The 17,781-nt window shown below is 36.4% G+C and overlaps 1 protein-coding gene across 8 annotated transcripts in view; it reads right to left on the bottom strand.

The window, feature by feature from the left end:
- Positions 1–17,781, bottom strand: part of Atrx (ATRX chromatin remodeler) — a 156,253-nt gene that overhangs the window by 97,969 nt on the left and 40,503 nt on the right. For 6 of the 8 annotated variants that reach the window (XM_060374617.1, XM_060374619.1, XM_060374622.1 and 3 more), the window contains 5 exons: positions 13,623–13,678; positions 9,721–9,773; positions 8,796–8,920; positions 5,815–5,928; positions 1,100–1,209 (listed from right to left, as the gene is read on the bottom strand). In XM_060374617.1, coding sequence (XP_060230600.1) covers positions 1,100–1,209; positions 5,815–5,928; positions 8,796–8,920; positions 9,721–9,773; positions 13,623–13,678 — 458 coding nt within the window. The remainder of the gene's footprint in view (positions 1–1,099; positions 1,210–5,814; positions 5,929–8,795; positions 8,921–9,720; positions 9,774–13,622; positions 13,679–17,781) is intronic. The other 2 variants (XM_060374618.1, XM_060374621.1) reach the window with 2 other exon arrangements.

The raw sequence follows: 17,781 nt of genomic DNA, 5'->3' as shown, positions 1-17,781 counted from the left end.
TCAGAACTTAAAACTGAATAGTATACAACAGGTACTCTGATAGGCCTCTAGGTCAAATAAATTCAAGAAAAGGAAAAACTTGCAAGGGACAAAATGAAGCTTAGCAGAGTTAAGGAGGTCAAAATCTATCAAATAGTCATGCCAAAAAAAAAAAAGAAAGAAAGAAAAAGAAAACACCTAGGAAAACATGGCCTGCCTCTGTATTTCAAAGGCAGAGCTTTTAATTTTATTTTTTGGAGACAGGGTTTTGCTGTGGACCTCTGCCTGTCCTGGAACTCACTATGTAAAACAGTCTGGGCTAGAATCCATAGAGAACCAGGTGCCTCTGCCTCCTAAGTGTTCGGATTAAAGTGTGCACCACCTTTCCTGGCTGAAGATAATGGCTTTCTATTGGAAAACAAGTTAACACAAAATTACTCTTAATGCAACATAAGCTAGAGATCCTGTAACCTTCCTATCATGGACATCTGAAATTGAATCCAGGGCCCTTCCTAATAAACAAAAGGTGCACCAAGAATGTGAAAGCTGTAATTAACATATATGAAACAATGTAAAATCTTTTCTTTTCTAGTCATGTTAAATCCTGTTTGATATGGATATTTAGAGAAGCAGGATATACAAAACAGAAAGTTATAAACCACACATTTGCCCACACAGGGAACTGCAGGTTTTTTGTTTTGTTTTGAGGCAGCGTTTCTCTGGGCATCCTTGGCTGTCTTTGAACCTACTCTGTAGAGCAGTCTGGCCTCAAACTTGGAGATCCACCTGCCTTTGCCTCACCAGTGTGGGGATTAAAGGTGTGCACCACTACTATCTGGTTGGCTATTGCAGGTTCTAAAAGACATGCTTCCCTTTACCTTCCCACCTCCGAATACTATGCCAGGCATCTAGAACATGCTAAACGAATCCCACACAACCAATCTAATTCTTTTTCATATTTTAGGTATCAATTTGTAAGTTCTAATAACACACGCTTCCTATATGCCCAAGTACACTATCTTTAACATAATGGCCATTTTCAGGATGCCTACATATCTGTGTTCCTAACACACTGTGAGCCCTCCAAAGGGTAAAGCCTTATTGCCAAATCTTTACATACCTTACAAATAAGAACTTTCAGTGAAGGATGTCTATAAATGGAATCTTTTTGAAAATGATTGACCTGTTGTCCACAAGCTGTGCAACTCACGATCCCATGAAGTCCGTCTTCTAGGAGGAAAGAGTGATCATTACTCGTATCATATTTACACTCACAGAAAAAGAGAGATTTGCCTTAGCCAGAATTTTGTAACCTTTATAGTAGAAATAACGTATTTCATTATCCTTGGGAAAATGACATTTGGACACAGGTTAAAAAGGTTAATTTTATTGACCTTTAAAAGACCGTAACAAACTTGACAGATTCTGAGACATAAATGCTAACTACATTCATCATACAGATGTAAAACCCTCTTATTACAAGCTGACATAACCTAAAGGGACACCAAAAAGAAATCCTTAAAACGAAATTCAAAAGTTCTTTGTACTTTGAGACAGGTTCTTGCTATGTAGCCCTGGCTGGTCAGGAACTTGAAATTTAGCCCATGCTGCTCTCGAATTCACAGCACCCCACCTGCCTCAATCTCCCCAATGCTGGGATTATATGCACACACCACTACACCCAGATTAAAGAACTTTGTTATTGCCTTGCAAACAAATTCAGTATCACTTCTTAGGGAAAGGAAAAGCAAATGGCAAAGGGAGTAAAGATTCTTTTTCAATTCTGCAGTTAAGTTAGACATGCTATAAAGGTTTGGCTTCTTAAATACAATTGTTTGCACAGATTCTAATAATATGGTATACACAAACTGGGTAATTTTTGGTGTTACCAACTCCCAACATTTGCTTCAACATTATTAACCACCAATTACCTTCCTTGTTTGTTTGACAACCTGTTTCTTATCAATAAATAATGTCTACTATTTGTAAATATGATATTATAACAAATGCAAATAAGATATAGTTGCAGCAAGCAGAATGTCTGAGAGGGTGGGACAGGTGAGCTCTATTTTATATTTACTTATAAGAGAAAACTTCACCTGCCTCATTATTTCTTATAAATTTTCTATTATTTTTTTTATGTGCATAGGAGTTTTGCCAGTACTACATCTGAAGAGGATATCAAATCCCTTGAAACGGGAGTTAAATATGGTTGTGAACCACATGAGTACTGGTAATTGTTTTTAGGTCCTCTGGAAGATCAGCCAGTGCTTTTAACCACTCAGCCATCTCTTCACTCTAGTGCTTTTAACCACTGAGCCTTCTCTCTGCTCCCCGCTGCTTTCTTCATAATGCCTAGTTATGCCAAGGCGGTTCTCAATCTGAGAATCTAATCATTAGAAGAATCTTTAAAAAGAAAAATAACAAAAACAAAAACACAGGCACAGACCTGGAATCCCAGCAACTTGGGTGGCTGAGACAAGAGGATCACTTGAGCCCAGGAATTTGAGTCTAACCTGACCTACATAGTGATGCCCTGTCTCAAGAAAGAAAAGAGGGAGCAGGAGGGGGGTGGGAAATAGAGACACAAAGTTAAGAAACAGACTCAGAGTCAGACAATATACAGCAATTCCCACCTCTAAACACTAAATTTAAATCTCTTAAGACAATTTTTACAGATATTCTTGATATGAAATCAAGACCTTGATCCAAATCACATAAGACTATCCTTCAAAGTAAATCAGTGCAAATGTGTGCACTCAAAAATGAAGAGGCAAATGGACATGAGTGACTGTCTCTACTTCTAAATCAAAGATAAAACCTCATGTATATTTCTCACTATTTAATCCTACATTATGTATTTTTGTTAGTTTTAAGGTCCAAAGCACTTTGAACCCAAATAATACTGTATTTATAGGTGTTTTAAGAATTTTAAGGTTTAAGGAGACAATCACACTTTTTGAAAGAGAATTTACTATATATGCTTATATTTTACATGAAATTACAGTGTCCTATATCAATAGTTTCCATCTTAGATACTTGTAATGTTATATTTTTAACATAAACATATTATGTACTTGTTCATTTTAATGATTTAAGATATAGAAGATAAACAAAAGCTACAGTTGAAAACTCATCTGTTAAATTCTATTCATTAACCATCATGTGCTCTTGTGTACATATTACACATTAATATATTTTTTAAACTTGGTAGTCCTTTGGAGAGTTTTTTTTTCTGACTTGTGCAAAGGAAATCATGAGAATAAACACTCCTTATTTGGGAAGACATAGCAATCCATTATACTCCAACATCATATGGAGCAGTGAGGCTAAACCCATGCATTTATTACCATGGATAAATTTCAAAATTAATGCTCCCGAAGCATATAAAGTACATACTATTTTTTATACTTTTTTAAAATGAAAAATGTCTTCAATTCACAAATAGTTATAGAAAACCATGCGTATGCAAGCACATGCATAAAACTTTAAGATAATCATTACCTGTGGGGTAGAAGAAGGGAAAATGGATGAGAGTAGGACTGAGTCAGTATGTTATTTAAGTGAGATCTGAAGCAAATACGGTAAAATGTTGAAATGTTACTTTACTTAAGTACTTGTTTCTGTGCCTGTCAGTTTAAGTTTTGTTTTTAATTATAAAGTATCTTAGAGTGTAACTGTGCAAATGTAAAAGAGGCACTTTCATTTATTAGCTCAAAATATTTTAGTGGTTTTAAGAAAAATAAAATTATTTTTGCCATGTACAAAAATTGTGTAATATTTTAAACAATTTAACTGAGCAAAGTATATCAAAACAGGCCATGATTGATCCTTTAATGTACTTTTGCTTCCTTCCTTGTGTGCCACAATTTTGCTCCATATTAATTTAAGAGTATTTGATATATAAAGTTTTAATTCCTTGCAGTTTTACAAATGGAAATAATCTGCTAAAATGTGTGAAAACTAACTATAGCCATCCTTGATCTCAAACCACTACTTTATTCACAAATATACATACATATTAGTACTCTTAAAAGTTATACTTCGGGGCTGGAGAGATGGCTCAGTGGTTAAGAGCACTGTCTGCTCTTCCAAAGGACCCGGGTTCAACTCCCAGCACCCACATGGCAGCTCACAACTGTCTGTAATACAAATTCCAAGGGATCTGACACCTTCACACTAACGCACATAAAATGAAAATTAAATAAATTAAAAAAAAAGAATGTATTAAAAAAAAGTTATACTTCAAGATTTCTGACAACTTAGACATGCAAATCAGAAATACAAATAAACATGAAATGTTTAGGCACTACCATATCATGACAAAAATACACAGAGCCTTAACCATGATACTGGTACTCTTAACAAAAAGTATCAAATAAAAATTCCTGCGATGTGTCAGCTAGACCCAAGCCCCAGCAGCATACAAAATGGCACTAGGATGTCCCTCCCAAGCAACACTGGTTCCTTCTTTTATTCTACCTTCAAGCTGTATCCACATTGCAGACTCTGACTGCTCTAGAGTCTCTTCCCAAAAGACACCAACAAAAATTAGTCTTAATACATTGTTGTACACGGTTATTTATCTTTACTACAGGATGAATGAACAAAAGAATAGCCTGTTACTGATCCTTACCATTACTTTCTATGTGATGATTAAGGTTGAAGAACAGCACCTTAGCTTTGTTGACCTAAGTTGTTAAAATAGCAGCCTCCCTACTAAGAATTTGAAGAATCTCAGAATATCATCTTTATGCTCAAAATGGGTTGAACACCCTCTTGTGGACAAAGGACTAAACAACAATCCCTTGATTTCACCTGCAAGCTACCAAAGTATTTAAAAAATTGATATTTAAATACAGAAAATATTTTACTACTTCTATCAGGATAATCATGCCATTAAAACCTAAAAATTTCTTCAAGAATTTCAATATAATTTTATAATTATAAACAATATTAGAGGGATATTTTATAAACAATATTAGAGGGACACTTCCGTAATGCTTCTACTTGGAAATTTTAGTGTCATGTTCTACTTTTGAGAGATTCATTCCTGTTATAATTCCAGATTCTGACCCAAAATTACATATTGGCACTATTTAAAAATCAGACACAAAAGAGTGGGACACAAACTCAACTGTAAGAGATTTCTAACTAAATTCTCCTGATGCTCTTTTGATACTTGGCTAGACAATATGGCTGTGTATATGAGGAAAAACAAAGAGTAAAGCAACTGACAGATGGAAGGAGGCATTAACTCTAGCGCCCAACTCTTCTACATAGTATTCCAATATAACTGTGGTGCCCGTGAAGAACAAACTAGGACATATTCTTGACATCCTCCAGAAATTCTAACTTGCCATGAATGAAGGGACTGAGATTTTTATTAAGTATCCCAAGCAATACCTCATGCAGTGCTCTAACACTGTGCATAGTATTGCTCTGAGAGTATATGACGCTACCCACCGGCCACAGGCAAATTTAGGCACAACTTGGAAACTGCTTCGACTGGATGGCACACTCATGCTTTTCAGGCATATATGTACTCTAGAACAGTATGTGGAGAGGAAGTACTAAATTTCTTGCAATAATTTAGTAGCCACTGAAGGCAAAGGTGTTTTTTTGTTTTGTTTTGTTTTGTTTTGTTTTGTTTTTAAATAGACTTTAACCTTTTCTGCTTCAGAGCGCAAAGAGAAACTGAAGTTCTTTTTAGGTAGTGCTTTTAATAAACAATGGGCAGAAAAGTGGAGGTATTTTTAGTAAGCATATCAGATTTTCCAATAATGGTCATAGACAGCAATTTAAACTTCATGTTTCAGTTTCACTTGTATTTACCTCCGCGTTTTTTGAGATTTTCAGTTTTCATTTTACTTCTGCTTCTAAATTCAGGCCCTTTAAAATCATCTTTGTCTTCATTCAGCACTGGCTCTGGTTGTACAATCACTGTACCTAGAATGATTTCATTTAAAAAACCAATTACACATATTAAATGTGCAAGTGAAGTGCAAGACTTCAGTTCAGATAAAGCCAACATTGCTGGTACATACTTTATCAAGCTTTTTAGTACTTGTATAAGGACCAAGGGATAGTAGTAAAAGGGCCAGGTGTCAACAATCAAATTACTTGTTGAATTTTAGTACATAAAAACAGGAGGGGGCGATATTATGAACTAAAAGAAATGTGTCTATCAAATAGAAAGCCTTAGCCCAGTTCACAATGTTTATAGTGCCTATCACAAAAGCTGTTATGCAATGAACATTCATGCTAAGTTCCCTAAAAAGTCTAACGTAACTGGCAGAAGGAGAAGACATCCTATTTTTTCTAACAGTCTAAATAAGAAAAGGAATTTTAAAGATTTTTAAGAGTTCTTTTACATTGCTTTGAGGAAAGGGGCTTGTGAAGGTAGGAAACAATGACGCTCATTCCATTTCTAGTGCACATAATTTCCCCTATAGAACATCAAATCTTGAAGATTTTAAATTGACAAAGTCCTCGAAGATTTTAAACTGACGGTCACTTTAAAACACTTAAGCTGAAGTAGTTAACCAATAAACTGTAAAATGAGATCGTTTGCAGATGTCTATTAAAATGTTTCAGAAAGACTACCCTTCCATAACTCTACAACTTCCAGGCTGAGGAGAGAACAAATAAAATTAGCACCATAAAAAAAGGTCCAAGCCTCAGAGTTTACTTACATTACTGATTGATCTTAGTACTAAAATGGCCATTACTGACAACAATTAAGAAAGTCAAAGTGGGGAAGTTGTCAGAGTGTCCTCTGAAACACAGAAATATGCAACTCAACAAGCAGATTTGGTCAAGTTATTGCCATCTAGTTGGTAAGTGAATATTTAAATGGGGATAGGGGATAAAAAGGCTGGGAGGACATAGAGGATTGATGAGTTTACAGCAGACTGTGGTAAACATAAATACTCGCATTTCCAAAAATGTTAGCTGTAAATAACATTCATTTCATGTATATACTTTCAGAGATGCCCCAGCACTTGAAAGGAGTGCAAGACTTGAAAATAATTCAAGTGTTCCTTCTTGAAGATTGTTTTAAATGGAAGTGGTAGAAAGATTATGCACTAGCACTAGATTAAGGCAGGCCTGGGCTGAAATCTGCTCTTTTCAATCTAATGCAGAAAAAAGCCCTTGAGGTCTGAATTTGATCCTAAACTTTGACAGCATGGAAGTAATAACTACTATATTGCACACTTTAACATGTGAGTCACCACCCTTTTGGGGGTCAAATGACACCTTCACAGGGGTAACCTAGGGCCATCAGAAAACATAAGCTGTATATATATGTGTGTGTGTGTGTGTGTGTATACACACATTTATATGTGTGTATATATATATATGTATATTATACACATTAGAATTCATAACAGTAACTAAATTATAGTTATGAAGTAACAACAAAAGTTGGGGTCACTACAACATGAGGAACTGTATTAAAGGGTCACAACATTAGAAAGGTTGGGAACCACTGGATTAGAGGATTAAAGGAGATAATTCAGTGACAGCCGGCTCTCCATACTCAATATAGCACTGTAACAATCAAAATAGTCACCCAGATGTAAGCTTATGAAATAGTTCTTGTTGTTTGAATACAAGAATTAAGCTTAATTCAAGTCGGTAACATCATATACCAACTGCTGTCTACAGTACAATTAAAAGAAACATTTAATTTCCTAGTTCTTACACCAGAAGCATTCCAGTGACAAGAATCAAAAGTAACTGCCATTAAAACTAAAGCTCCCACATTAGTTGTTTCTGATATCAGTCACCAAAACAAATACATAAAATTGCTAAAGATAATTTGTAAAAACGAGGTAAATTATAGTCATCCTCAATTTCTTCTACTTTTCTTCTTTCCATCATTCTTATTTCATTTTAATCATTTTTCTTTATTTTATAACTCCTAATTATCCTAACTTACTCTATTTAAGTTAAGCCCAATCTCTCATACTCACATTCAACAAACTTCCACAATTGAGAAGTCATAAACCATAAACATAAAGAGGTTTAGTACATACTGCTATAAATGATCTGCTAAGAGACCAGAACGTATTTAACAAAGGAAAATACACTCTAAAAAGTTGCCAATTTGAAATACCATAAAATCACCAAGACCTTTATTATTCTCTTATCATCTAATCACACACTCTTCAACAATGAAGAGTCCAAGGTTTCCATTTGGCATTTTTTTTCTCTCCAGTCTAATCAATGACGCTTCACAGGACTACAACAGTCCAAAGGTCTGTGACAAGGCTTGTTTAAAGAGTAACTTGAAGGAAGCTACCTAAATCTACTGATGAGTTAACATTTTTAGAGACCGCCAGAATGCAGTAAGACAAGGTATGCGAGACAACAGGCAGTATTACTTGCCTATCATGCAAAAGGATCTGGGCATAATGCTCAGCACTACACAAAAAACCAATTCAGTAAGACTGAAGTAGACTATAAAACATTTTATATTTTCAGGAACAGCCATTTCATTTTTAAATTAGCAAGATCACTGATATTTATTAACTCAAAAACTTTAACCTTTAATCCTAAACCTACTTGCATACTCAAATGTAATTTGGAAAGTTTGCCATCCCCTTAATAAAAACCCAGTGGAAAGGGAAAATGTTTGATTTTGTTCTTTTCTAAACTAATTGAATTATCTCACATAACTAAATAACAACTATCTAACATAACTGAATAATGTATGTTTTCATTTCCAAACCACTAGCAATGTATAACAATGGATATATTATTAAAATACATTTCAATTTAACTTCATGTGAAAAATTAATACAGATTACCTTTTGGCAAGCTTTGCATAGTAATATCATTTTCTGAATTCTCATTAGCAGCTTTTTCATTTACATTCTCATCCATGGGTTTTTCATCATCAGATTCTATGTATTTTGTCACAACTGAAGGTTTCCTATGGAAGAGTTAAGTTCATAGTTACAGGCATTTCTGACAATTGGAACAATGTAACAAGACCATAACACATGATTAGATATATTAGTGGCTCCCAAGCAAGGATGCTATCAGAGTCACTGATAGAAACAAGTATTAGCACCTCACTAGAGATTGTGACTGAACACACACATATTCTGGTAGCAAGTGGATTTTTAAGGCAATTCTTAAAAATCACTATTTTAAAGAATTAATCAATAATAAGGAAATTGTTTTTAATAAGATACTATTCTATAGTATAAAGACTGGAAAAGCCAGTAGTGCTACAATAAGATTTTCTAGAAAAAACTGCCCATCCCCAGAATATTGGGGTCTTGGGTATGCCTGGAAATCATTCCTGTACATATGGATAGTTAGGCAATTCAAAAGAAAAAAAGACCCCTTACCATTCTTTGCACTTCTTGTAATATACAAGGGTAATGGCTTCTTCCTATTCTATACATCTCATAACTCTTTAAAAACCCTCACTGTTGCAAGAGAAATTCAACACTTCTCCTTTCTCTTCTTTGGAAAGAACTATATAATACAAAGGTCACTATGTAAGTCATTCTCTACAATTTCCTTTCAACTCAAACTGCACACATCTACTGTGATTTATTACATTATAGTACTCGTCTCTAAGCATTTCAATTTGTATAGAATGGTTTATTTGGGATAATGGTACTTGAGGTCAATCAGAAAAAGGATTGTATTTTTAGAAACAGTAAAGCGAATAACCAGAAAAAAAAGGAAGATATTTTATTCTTTTAAACATCAACTTACCTCTTTGATCGTGATGATCCCAAAGATTTAGATTTTTCTGAGGTACCAGTTCCCTAAACATGAGAAAAGATAAACACATTGGTGAATTAATCCTCCCAACATCTCTACAGGAGATCTTTCATACAAATAAAGTAACAAAATACTATTTTGTAAGACTGAAATCTTTCCTTCACAAAACTTCAAAAACACAAATTCTGAGGTTAAAAATGTACCTCAGTGGTAAAGCTGCAAAGTCCTCGGTTCAGCCCCATACTACTATGCTGCCAAAGACACACACGCCACTAATTCTCATCATTCTTGAGTTTTCCTTACTGATGACAAAATTTGTCTCTTTTTTCGGGGGGGGGGGTTCCTAGAGATTTGGCCCAGGACACCTGGCATGTGTTCTACTTATTGAAGTTTCGTTTATTCTTTGAAAGTGTCGAATATTTAATACTTTTGTCTGATTAGTAATGCGGCAGCTGTGACCCCAGCAGAGGATCAACCCAACAAATCAAAATCCCAGCATGTCTTTTAGCATTGACCTACACCCCAGCTCTTCCGTTTTCTCTTATGGTGAGCTTTGTTTTATTTTGAGACAGGGTCATACTACATAGCTCCAGCTAGCCTGGAACTTGCTATGCAGACCAGGCTGGCCTTGATCTCAGAGGCCTGCCTGCCTCTGGCTCCTGAATGCTGGGGCTGCCACCAGTCCTGATGCTTTCTGAATCTTTGGGTTGTGGTTTTGGTGTGTGTGTGTGTACGAAAGCACTCTAACACTTCCTGAGAGCAACTGCATGCTGGGTTGGCAAAAGCAAACAAGCGGGCTTCCTCAAAGCAGCCCACTCGTTTTTTGCATGGCCGACGAATGGGTGTATCTCAGGTTTAGGCAAGGCCCCAAGGATTTTGCCTCAAGATTGCTTATTGTTGCTATACTGCCTTTCCATGCATGTCTCACATATCTGCTGTAGCAGAGACCTGCACTGCTTATTGCCTCACTCTGTCGGGAAGATTTCCTACAGATTATTTTGAAGATGTACCTTCATGACATAGTGCTGTTTAAATGAATTGATTTCATAACCACTGATGATAACTTGATTCAAGTAATTTTGAAACCCTTCTGCATGGTATAGCAAAAACTGCTAGTAGCTCTGCAGACCTCCATATGTCAAACACTTAATTTACACCAAGAGGGAAAACAAGACTGAAACAAATTAATGATTAAGGAAATATATTCATTTGAGGTTTAGTCTAAGGATAAGGCCCAGGTATATACCACAATAAGAAAGACCATATGCATACATAAAAAAAGAATAAATGGTTAGCTATACAAGATAAGACAAACACCTATTCTTCACCTTGACAAAAAAGTTTTCTTTGAACACATAATGTACATTTGAAATAAGAAAAAGATAAAACTTCTAGTTTGAACTCATAGTGAGAATAGAGATAAAAACCACTGCTTTAAACTTATAATAAGCAAAGTATCTAGATATTACGATAAATAATCTTGCTGCAACTCCCTTCTTATGTAACAACTACATCTATTTTTGAATAATTTAATTTTTCCGTAAATAGAGAACCTTTGTATTAGGTAGTATAAAAACCCAAAACAGAATTAAACATTTGAGGTCATCTGCTTCATCCAAAAATGTGTCTTTGTCTATGTTTAATTGTATATATTGTATGTATATATATATACACACACATGAATATATGTATATTTATATTTGTATGTTTACATGTATGTGGATGAACAGTGTCTTTGAGACACTGTTTTGTCTATTGAGTGTATGGAGTGCACGTGTGTGTGAGGTTCATGAAGATCTGCTTGCTTTGTCTGGCAAATGTGTGTATGTTTTGGCAAGTTTTTTACGTTTAGTAAGTGATAAGCAGTTCAGAGTATTGTTAGGACTCTAGCTTCTAGCAAGCTGTTGTTCACTGATGAGCCATTAAGTTAAAAGGAAGTAGGGTTTTTCTTTTTACAACCCCTTGTATTTACAACAAGAAACTGTCAGGACTACGGCCACTTTAATTTTTATTTTGTTTTCATAAATTACAGTTTACTCACTTTGTATCCCAGCTGTAAGCCCCTCCCAATCCCACCCTCCCTCCCTCTTCTCCTATGCCCTCCCCCAGTCCACTGATAGGAGAGGTCCTCTTCCCCTTCCATCCAGACCCTAGTCTACCAGGTCTCATCAGGACTGGCTGCATTGTCTTCCTCTGTAAGACTACTCCCCCATCAGGTGGAAGTGATCAACTGCGGCCACTTTTACTCTGAGTGAAAAGAGCCACCTGGCTTAACTGGCAGGAACTCAGTGGCAGGCTCTTTGTCTTCACCAACCGCCAAGGGAGGAGCAGTCCTGCTAGGCTACAGAGGAGGACTTTGCAGCCAGTCCTGAAGATACCTGATAAAGCAGGGTCAGATGAAAGGGGAGGAGGTCCTCCCCAATCAGTGGACTTGGAAAGGGGCAGGGAGGAGATGAGGGTGGATGGGATTGGGAGGGAATGAGGGAGTGGGATACAGCTGGGATACAGAGTTAATAAAATGTGATTAATAATAAAAATTTTAAAAAAATGGGAAAAAAAGGGGAATCAACCTGCCACTTTGTCACTCTCTTGCCCTCTCGTCTCTTGCGCTCCTACCCTCTTGCTCTCTCCCCTTTCTCTGTGGAGGCACCCTCTCCCTTTCCCCTATCATATCTCGCTCTCTCCTTCTCTCTTCATCTCGCTCTAATAAACCTCTTTCATAAAAAAAAAAAAATCCTCTCCTGCTAAACAATTAACATTTTTAGCCAGAGAGCTCTTTTGGTGACAGAGAAACCAGAAGGCCTAGATGGCTCAACTGATAAAACTTCAGACCCTGAATCTGAAAGCTCAGGATTCAAGTCCCTGCTACCTCTCTTTTTCTTTGGAGGCTCTCATAACCAATGAGCCTTGGGAGTTAAACTGCAATATAGTTAAACTATATAGAGAGAAAGTTAAACTGTGTATACAGAGAGACCCAAATGGCAAGGATACCAGCCTGAAAGTTTAAGAGTTAAAGTGTATACAGAGAGAGCCCCAAATAAAAAGGCTACCAGACTAAAAGATTAAGAGTATACAGAGAAACACCACCAACCAGCTGCTCACTTCCAAAGCTGCAACCCGCCTTGGTTCACCCTTTGTGCTAGAGCTGGTCTCTGGCAACCAATGAGCTAATTCTCTTGAAATAATTAAAATCACAAACTAAGGATGTGAGAAATACTACAATGCTTACCATGATCTATTTCTCACTCAAAACACACACACACACACACACACACACACAATGGAGCAGAACTAATCATATTTATGAGAGGCAGAAGTTTTTAGGAATTTATTTTAAAAGTTTATTCTTCTCTAATAAATGGCACAAAGTTATTTCTCTTAAAATGCAGGCCCGAGTGAAAGACCACAGTATGTATTGTTAGGATAATGGTTAGGAACTCTGGATATCATATTTTGGAAAATCTTAAAACCAGTAGGGCATGGTGGCACACACCCTTAGTTTCAGCACTCAGGAGGCAGAGACAGGTAGATCTCTGAGAGTTCCAGGACAGGCAGGGATACACAGAGAGCCTGTATAAAAAAAAAAAATCTCAAAATTTTAGAGCCATTTCCACAGTGTGTACCTCAAACTGATACACTATAATAATGTTTAAATCTTATTAATTAGCAAGCCTTTTCTGTCTCAAGTAACCTGCTAAAGTGAGCTGTATGATTAAAACAAACACCTTCACAAATTAAACAACAAAAAAACTAAAGTTTCACAACAATAAGTGCATATAGCAGGAGCTTTAAAATGCTGGTACATATTAATTAAAACTGGAAGCACTAAAGACAAATATTCAAACTGATTGCTAATAATTAGTAATCTTTAAAATGCTTCATAGTCTACTTACCTCTTCCTTGTTATTTTCCATCATTTCAGAATTAGTTCCAGAACCACTGCTTTTATCTTAAAAAAAAAAAAAAGGAGGAATAAAGAATATTTACCATCTCTTCAATGTATTATCAAACAACACCAAAAGTGGTAGTGTGGCACATGTCTGTTAATTCAAGCATTTCTAAGGCTGGGGCAGAAGGAGTAACACAAATTTGTGGCCAACCTGGCCTACATACCAGGTCCAAGGTCAGAAACAGCTACAGAGAAAGACCCTGTCTCAATACAGAGAAAGACCCTGTCTCAAAAAAGCAAAACAAAACAACAAACAGCAGAATACAAACAACTACAATCTCCCAACCCCATTTTGAAGTTAGGACACACAGAGATATTGGTAATACTAAGTCTTTTATGTTTCAGTTTTTTGAGACACGGTTTCTCTGTATAGCTCTGGCTATCATGGAACTCACTATGTAGACCAAGCTAATCTCAAACTCAGAGATCCACCTGCATCCACCTCTGTGTATAAGAGACTATTAAAAAGCTACTATATTTCATCTCATTATAAAATGTTGGCAAGAAGCTGGAGAGATGGTTCAGCACTGACTGAGCACTGATTGCTCTTCAGCAGTCCTGAATTCAATTATCAGCAACCACATAGCAGGCTCACAAGAATCTATAATGGATTCTGATACCTCTTCTGTCACGCAGGCATAAATTCAGAGCACCCATACATAAAAAAAAAATACATAAATAAATTTTGTGAGGAGGTGGTGACACACGACTTTAATCCTAGCATTCAGGAGGCAGAGGCAGGTGAATCAGGAGGTTGAGGCCAACCTGGTCTACAAAGCAGTTTCCAGGACAGACAGGGCTATACAGAGAAACCATGTCTCAAAAAAACAAACAAAAAATGTTGGTAATATGCACTGGATAGATGACTCAGCTGGCAAGAACACTCACTGCTCTTGTAAGAAAACTCAAGTGACTCCCAGCACCCACAAGGCAGTTTACAACCATCCTTAGCTACAGTTCCAGAATACCCGTGGACACTAACTGAGAAAGCAATGGTGCATAGATATAGCGGGCAAAATACCCATAAATAAGGCAAAATACACATAAATTAAAATTAAAATACTGAAGACATAAGAGTAACTTAAAAGTAAACAGAGGAAAGAATTAATGACACAGGGAATGGAAAAGAAAAGAAGCCAAAAAGTAATTATTCAAAAAAAAATGGAAAAGCCTTGGGCTAGAGTGACCTAGAAATAAAAGATAGGATTATTACTACTAACTTTAACAAAATAAAAAGATTATAAAGAAATTCTATGAACCATACATCAAAAAGGGAAACATGTGAAAGGCAAACTACTGAAATTGGCTCATGAAAAATTAAGACATCATGGAAGACGTTAATTACCCACAAAGAAAAGCAAAAGTGAAGATGTTTTAACCACTGTTGGCCTAATATTCTTGTGAACCGTATACAGTTTACCCCTGTTCATTGAAATGCTGACTTCTCAACCACACTATGTCCAGTTTCAATCCACACATCACACTGTGATGTTTATTTTAAGCATCTCCTGTCTCAAGTTTGTGTAAACATGCCACCATTTGTTCTCTATATTGCCAGTAAAGCCAACCAGCCAGTGATAAACAATACACAGACTAGGAAAGGACAGCCTGGTCTGGTGAGAGGAGGGGAAAGGCTAGGAAGTGCAGGATGGATCTGTGAGGAAAAGACAGAGAAACATCAGGAGAAATGAACCAGACCTAGGAGATGATTAAAAAGCAAGTATAATATGGACAATCTGAATGAGAAAAAGCTATACTAGCTTAGAAGTTTAGGATGGAGAAATTATTGTGCAGCATTGTGCTCTAGGTTAATTAAATAAATCCTAGTCTGTCTGTGTGGTTATTTGGGTACAGAGGTGGTTAGAGAGTAACCGCTGCTTTATTAAAATATCAATCATATAAAAATACTAATAATCTTTTAACAAACAACTAACTAAAACATAAAAGAAGGATAAATTCTTTGTGAATTCCTCTAAAAATAGGAGAGGATACTTTTCAATTCATTTTATGAGGCCATTATTACTCTGATATCAAATCAAAGTAAAATATCACAAGAGAAAACTACAGATTATTATTACTTATGAGTAGTGATGTAAAATTTTTCAACAAAGCCTGGCAGAAATGCCACAAACTTTAATCCTAGCACGTGGAAGGCAGAGGCAGCTGGCTCTCTGAGTTCTCGGACACCCAGAGCTATACAAAGAAACCCTTTCTCAAAAAAAAAAAAAAACTTTTTCACCAAAATACTAGAAAACTCCATATAAAAAGACAAAGGAAAGGGCTGGGAATGTATATTGCTCAACTGGTAGACACAGTACTTGACTAACATGAACAAAGCCCCGGGCTTTCCCCAGCAACCCATAAAGGAGACTTGGCAACCATGTCTATAATTCTGGCACTGAGAAGGTAGACACAAGAAGATCTGGAATGGTAACACAAGCCTTTAACAGCAGCACTTAAGAAACAGAGGATGGGGGGAATCTCTGCAAGTTTAAGGTCAGCCTTGTCTGCATAGTATGACAGTCTTAAGTGGAATATTCCAAAGAGTCTAGAAAAATATGGGAAAAGGATTACTGGAACGAATAACTTTAACAAGTTCAGAAGACACAAATTCCACATAGAAATGTCAAGTGAGTTCCTAAACGTTTCAATACAATAGATTTTTATGTGTAAACTAAGCAGAGAATGCCACACTTGGAAGACTAAAATTGGAGGATGCAGCACTAGCCCGGGCAGTGTGGTAAAGAAATGGCTCAGCAGTTAAGCACATCTGTTCCTTTGAGAGGATCTGGGTTTGATTCCCACCACCCACACAGTGGTTAACAACCACCTGTATCTCCAGTTCCAGAAGATTTGATACTGTCTTATGACTTTCCTGAACACCAGGCATGTAAGTGGTGTAAATACATACATGCAAGCTAAACATTTACATTTTGAAAATGAATGACATATAAGAATGAGGGATCGGGACACGGCTGGGATACAGAGTTAATAAAATGTAACTGATAAAAAAAATTCTGATCCATTAAAAAAAAAAAAGTAAGCAAGCAGTGGTAGTCCACACCTTTAATCCCAGTGCTAAGGACAAAGAGAGGCAGGTAGATCTCTGAGTTTGAGGCAAGTTTGGTCTACAGAGTGAGTTCCAGGACAGCCAGCACTACACAGAAAAACCTTGCCTCAAAAACAAAGGAATTTTTTTTTAAGAATTAAAAAAAAAAAAAAACATACACAGGTAAAAATACAAGACTGTATAAAATCAGTATTCTGATAACATAGTTTTCTGAAAAGCACAAGGCTAAACTAAAACTATCTACATATGTCTTATTAATTACACATTCTTATTCTTTATTTTGTTTTTTTAAAGGAACTCCCTGTGCAGCCATCTTCTTTCCTCAGTCAGGTATGGTAGTACCCATCTGTAATTCCAGTACATTAAAAATGAAGAAAAGCATTCAGGGTCCTCTCCTACTACATAGTAAGCTCAAGACTGGGCTTACAAGAGACCCAGTTTCAAAAATAAAAATAAATAACTAAATAAACAAGAACTTCCTGTCTCCACCTCCCAAGAACTTTGATTTCGTAACTCACTACACTCGGTTGGCTACCCACCAAAGGTGCCACCCCAAGCCACTACCACCATCTTCCCTTTCCAGGCTGGTTCTTGAATCGAAGTAACGCACTCTTTCCCTAAGCTATCTTGTCAACCTAACATCCTTATACTGTATATGAAAACTCTCCAGCTTCAGGTTTTGTGTTTGGTTTGGTTTTTGACTCGTTGAGACAGGGTTTCTCTGTAAAACAAGAAAGAGTACTGGCTATCTTAGATTCACGGGTAGCCACATGCCTCTCCCTCCGGAGTGCTGGGATTAAAGGTGTGTGCCACTACCCCCAGAACTGTCCAGTTTTACTGTTCTCTCTTGGGTAAAAAATATGATGACCAAGTTGTTGTGTGGTCTTTGATCTCTATTATTATGAGGAAATAATTACTATTAATGCATTATCAAATTCAACAGCACTTCTATTGTGCTGGAGGTACCCTGCTGGTTGAGGTTGCAGTTCTTGCACAGACGGGATAGCCATTATTATGAGCACTAAAGGCAAAA

Source organism: Meriones unguiculatus, chromosome X (assembly GCF_030254825.1).
Source record: "Meriones unguiculatus strain TT.TT164.6M chromosome X, Bangor_MerUng_6.1, whole genome shotgun sequence".
NCBI classification, from domain to species: Eukaryota; Metazoa; Chordata; class Mammalia; order Rodentia; family Muridae; genus Meriones; species Meriones unguiculatus.
Note: the sequence above shows the minus strand (reverse complement) of the source record. Positions and strands in the feature narration are given on the sequence as shown.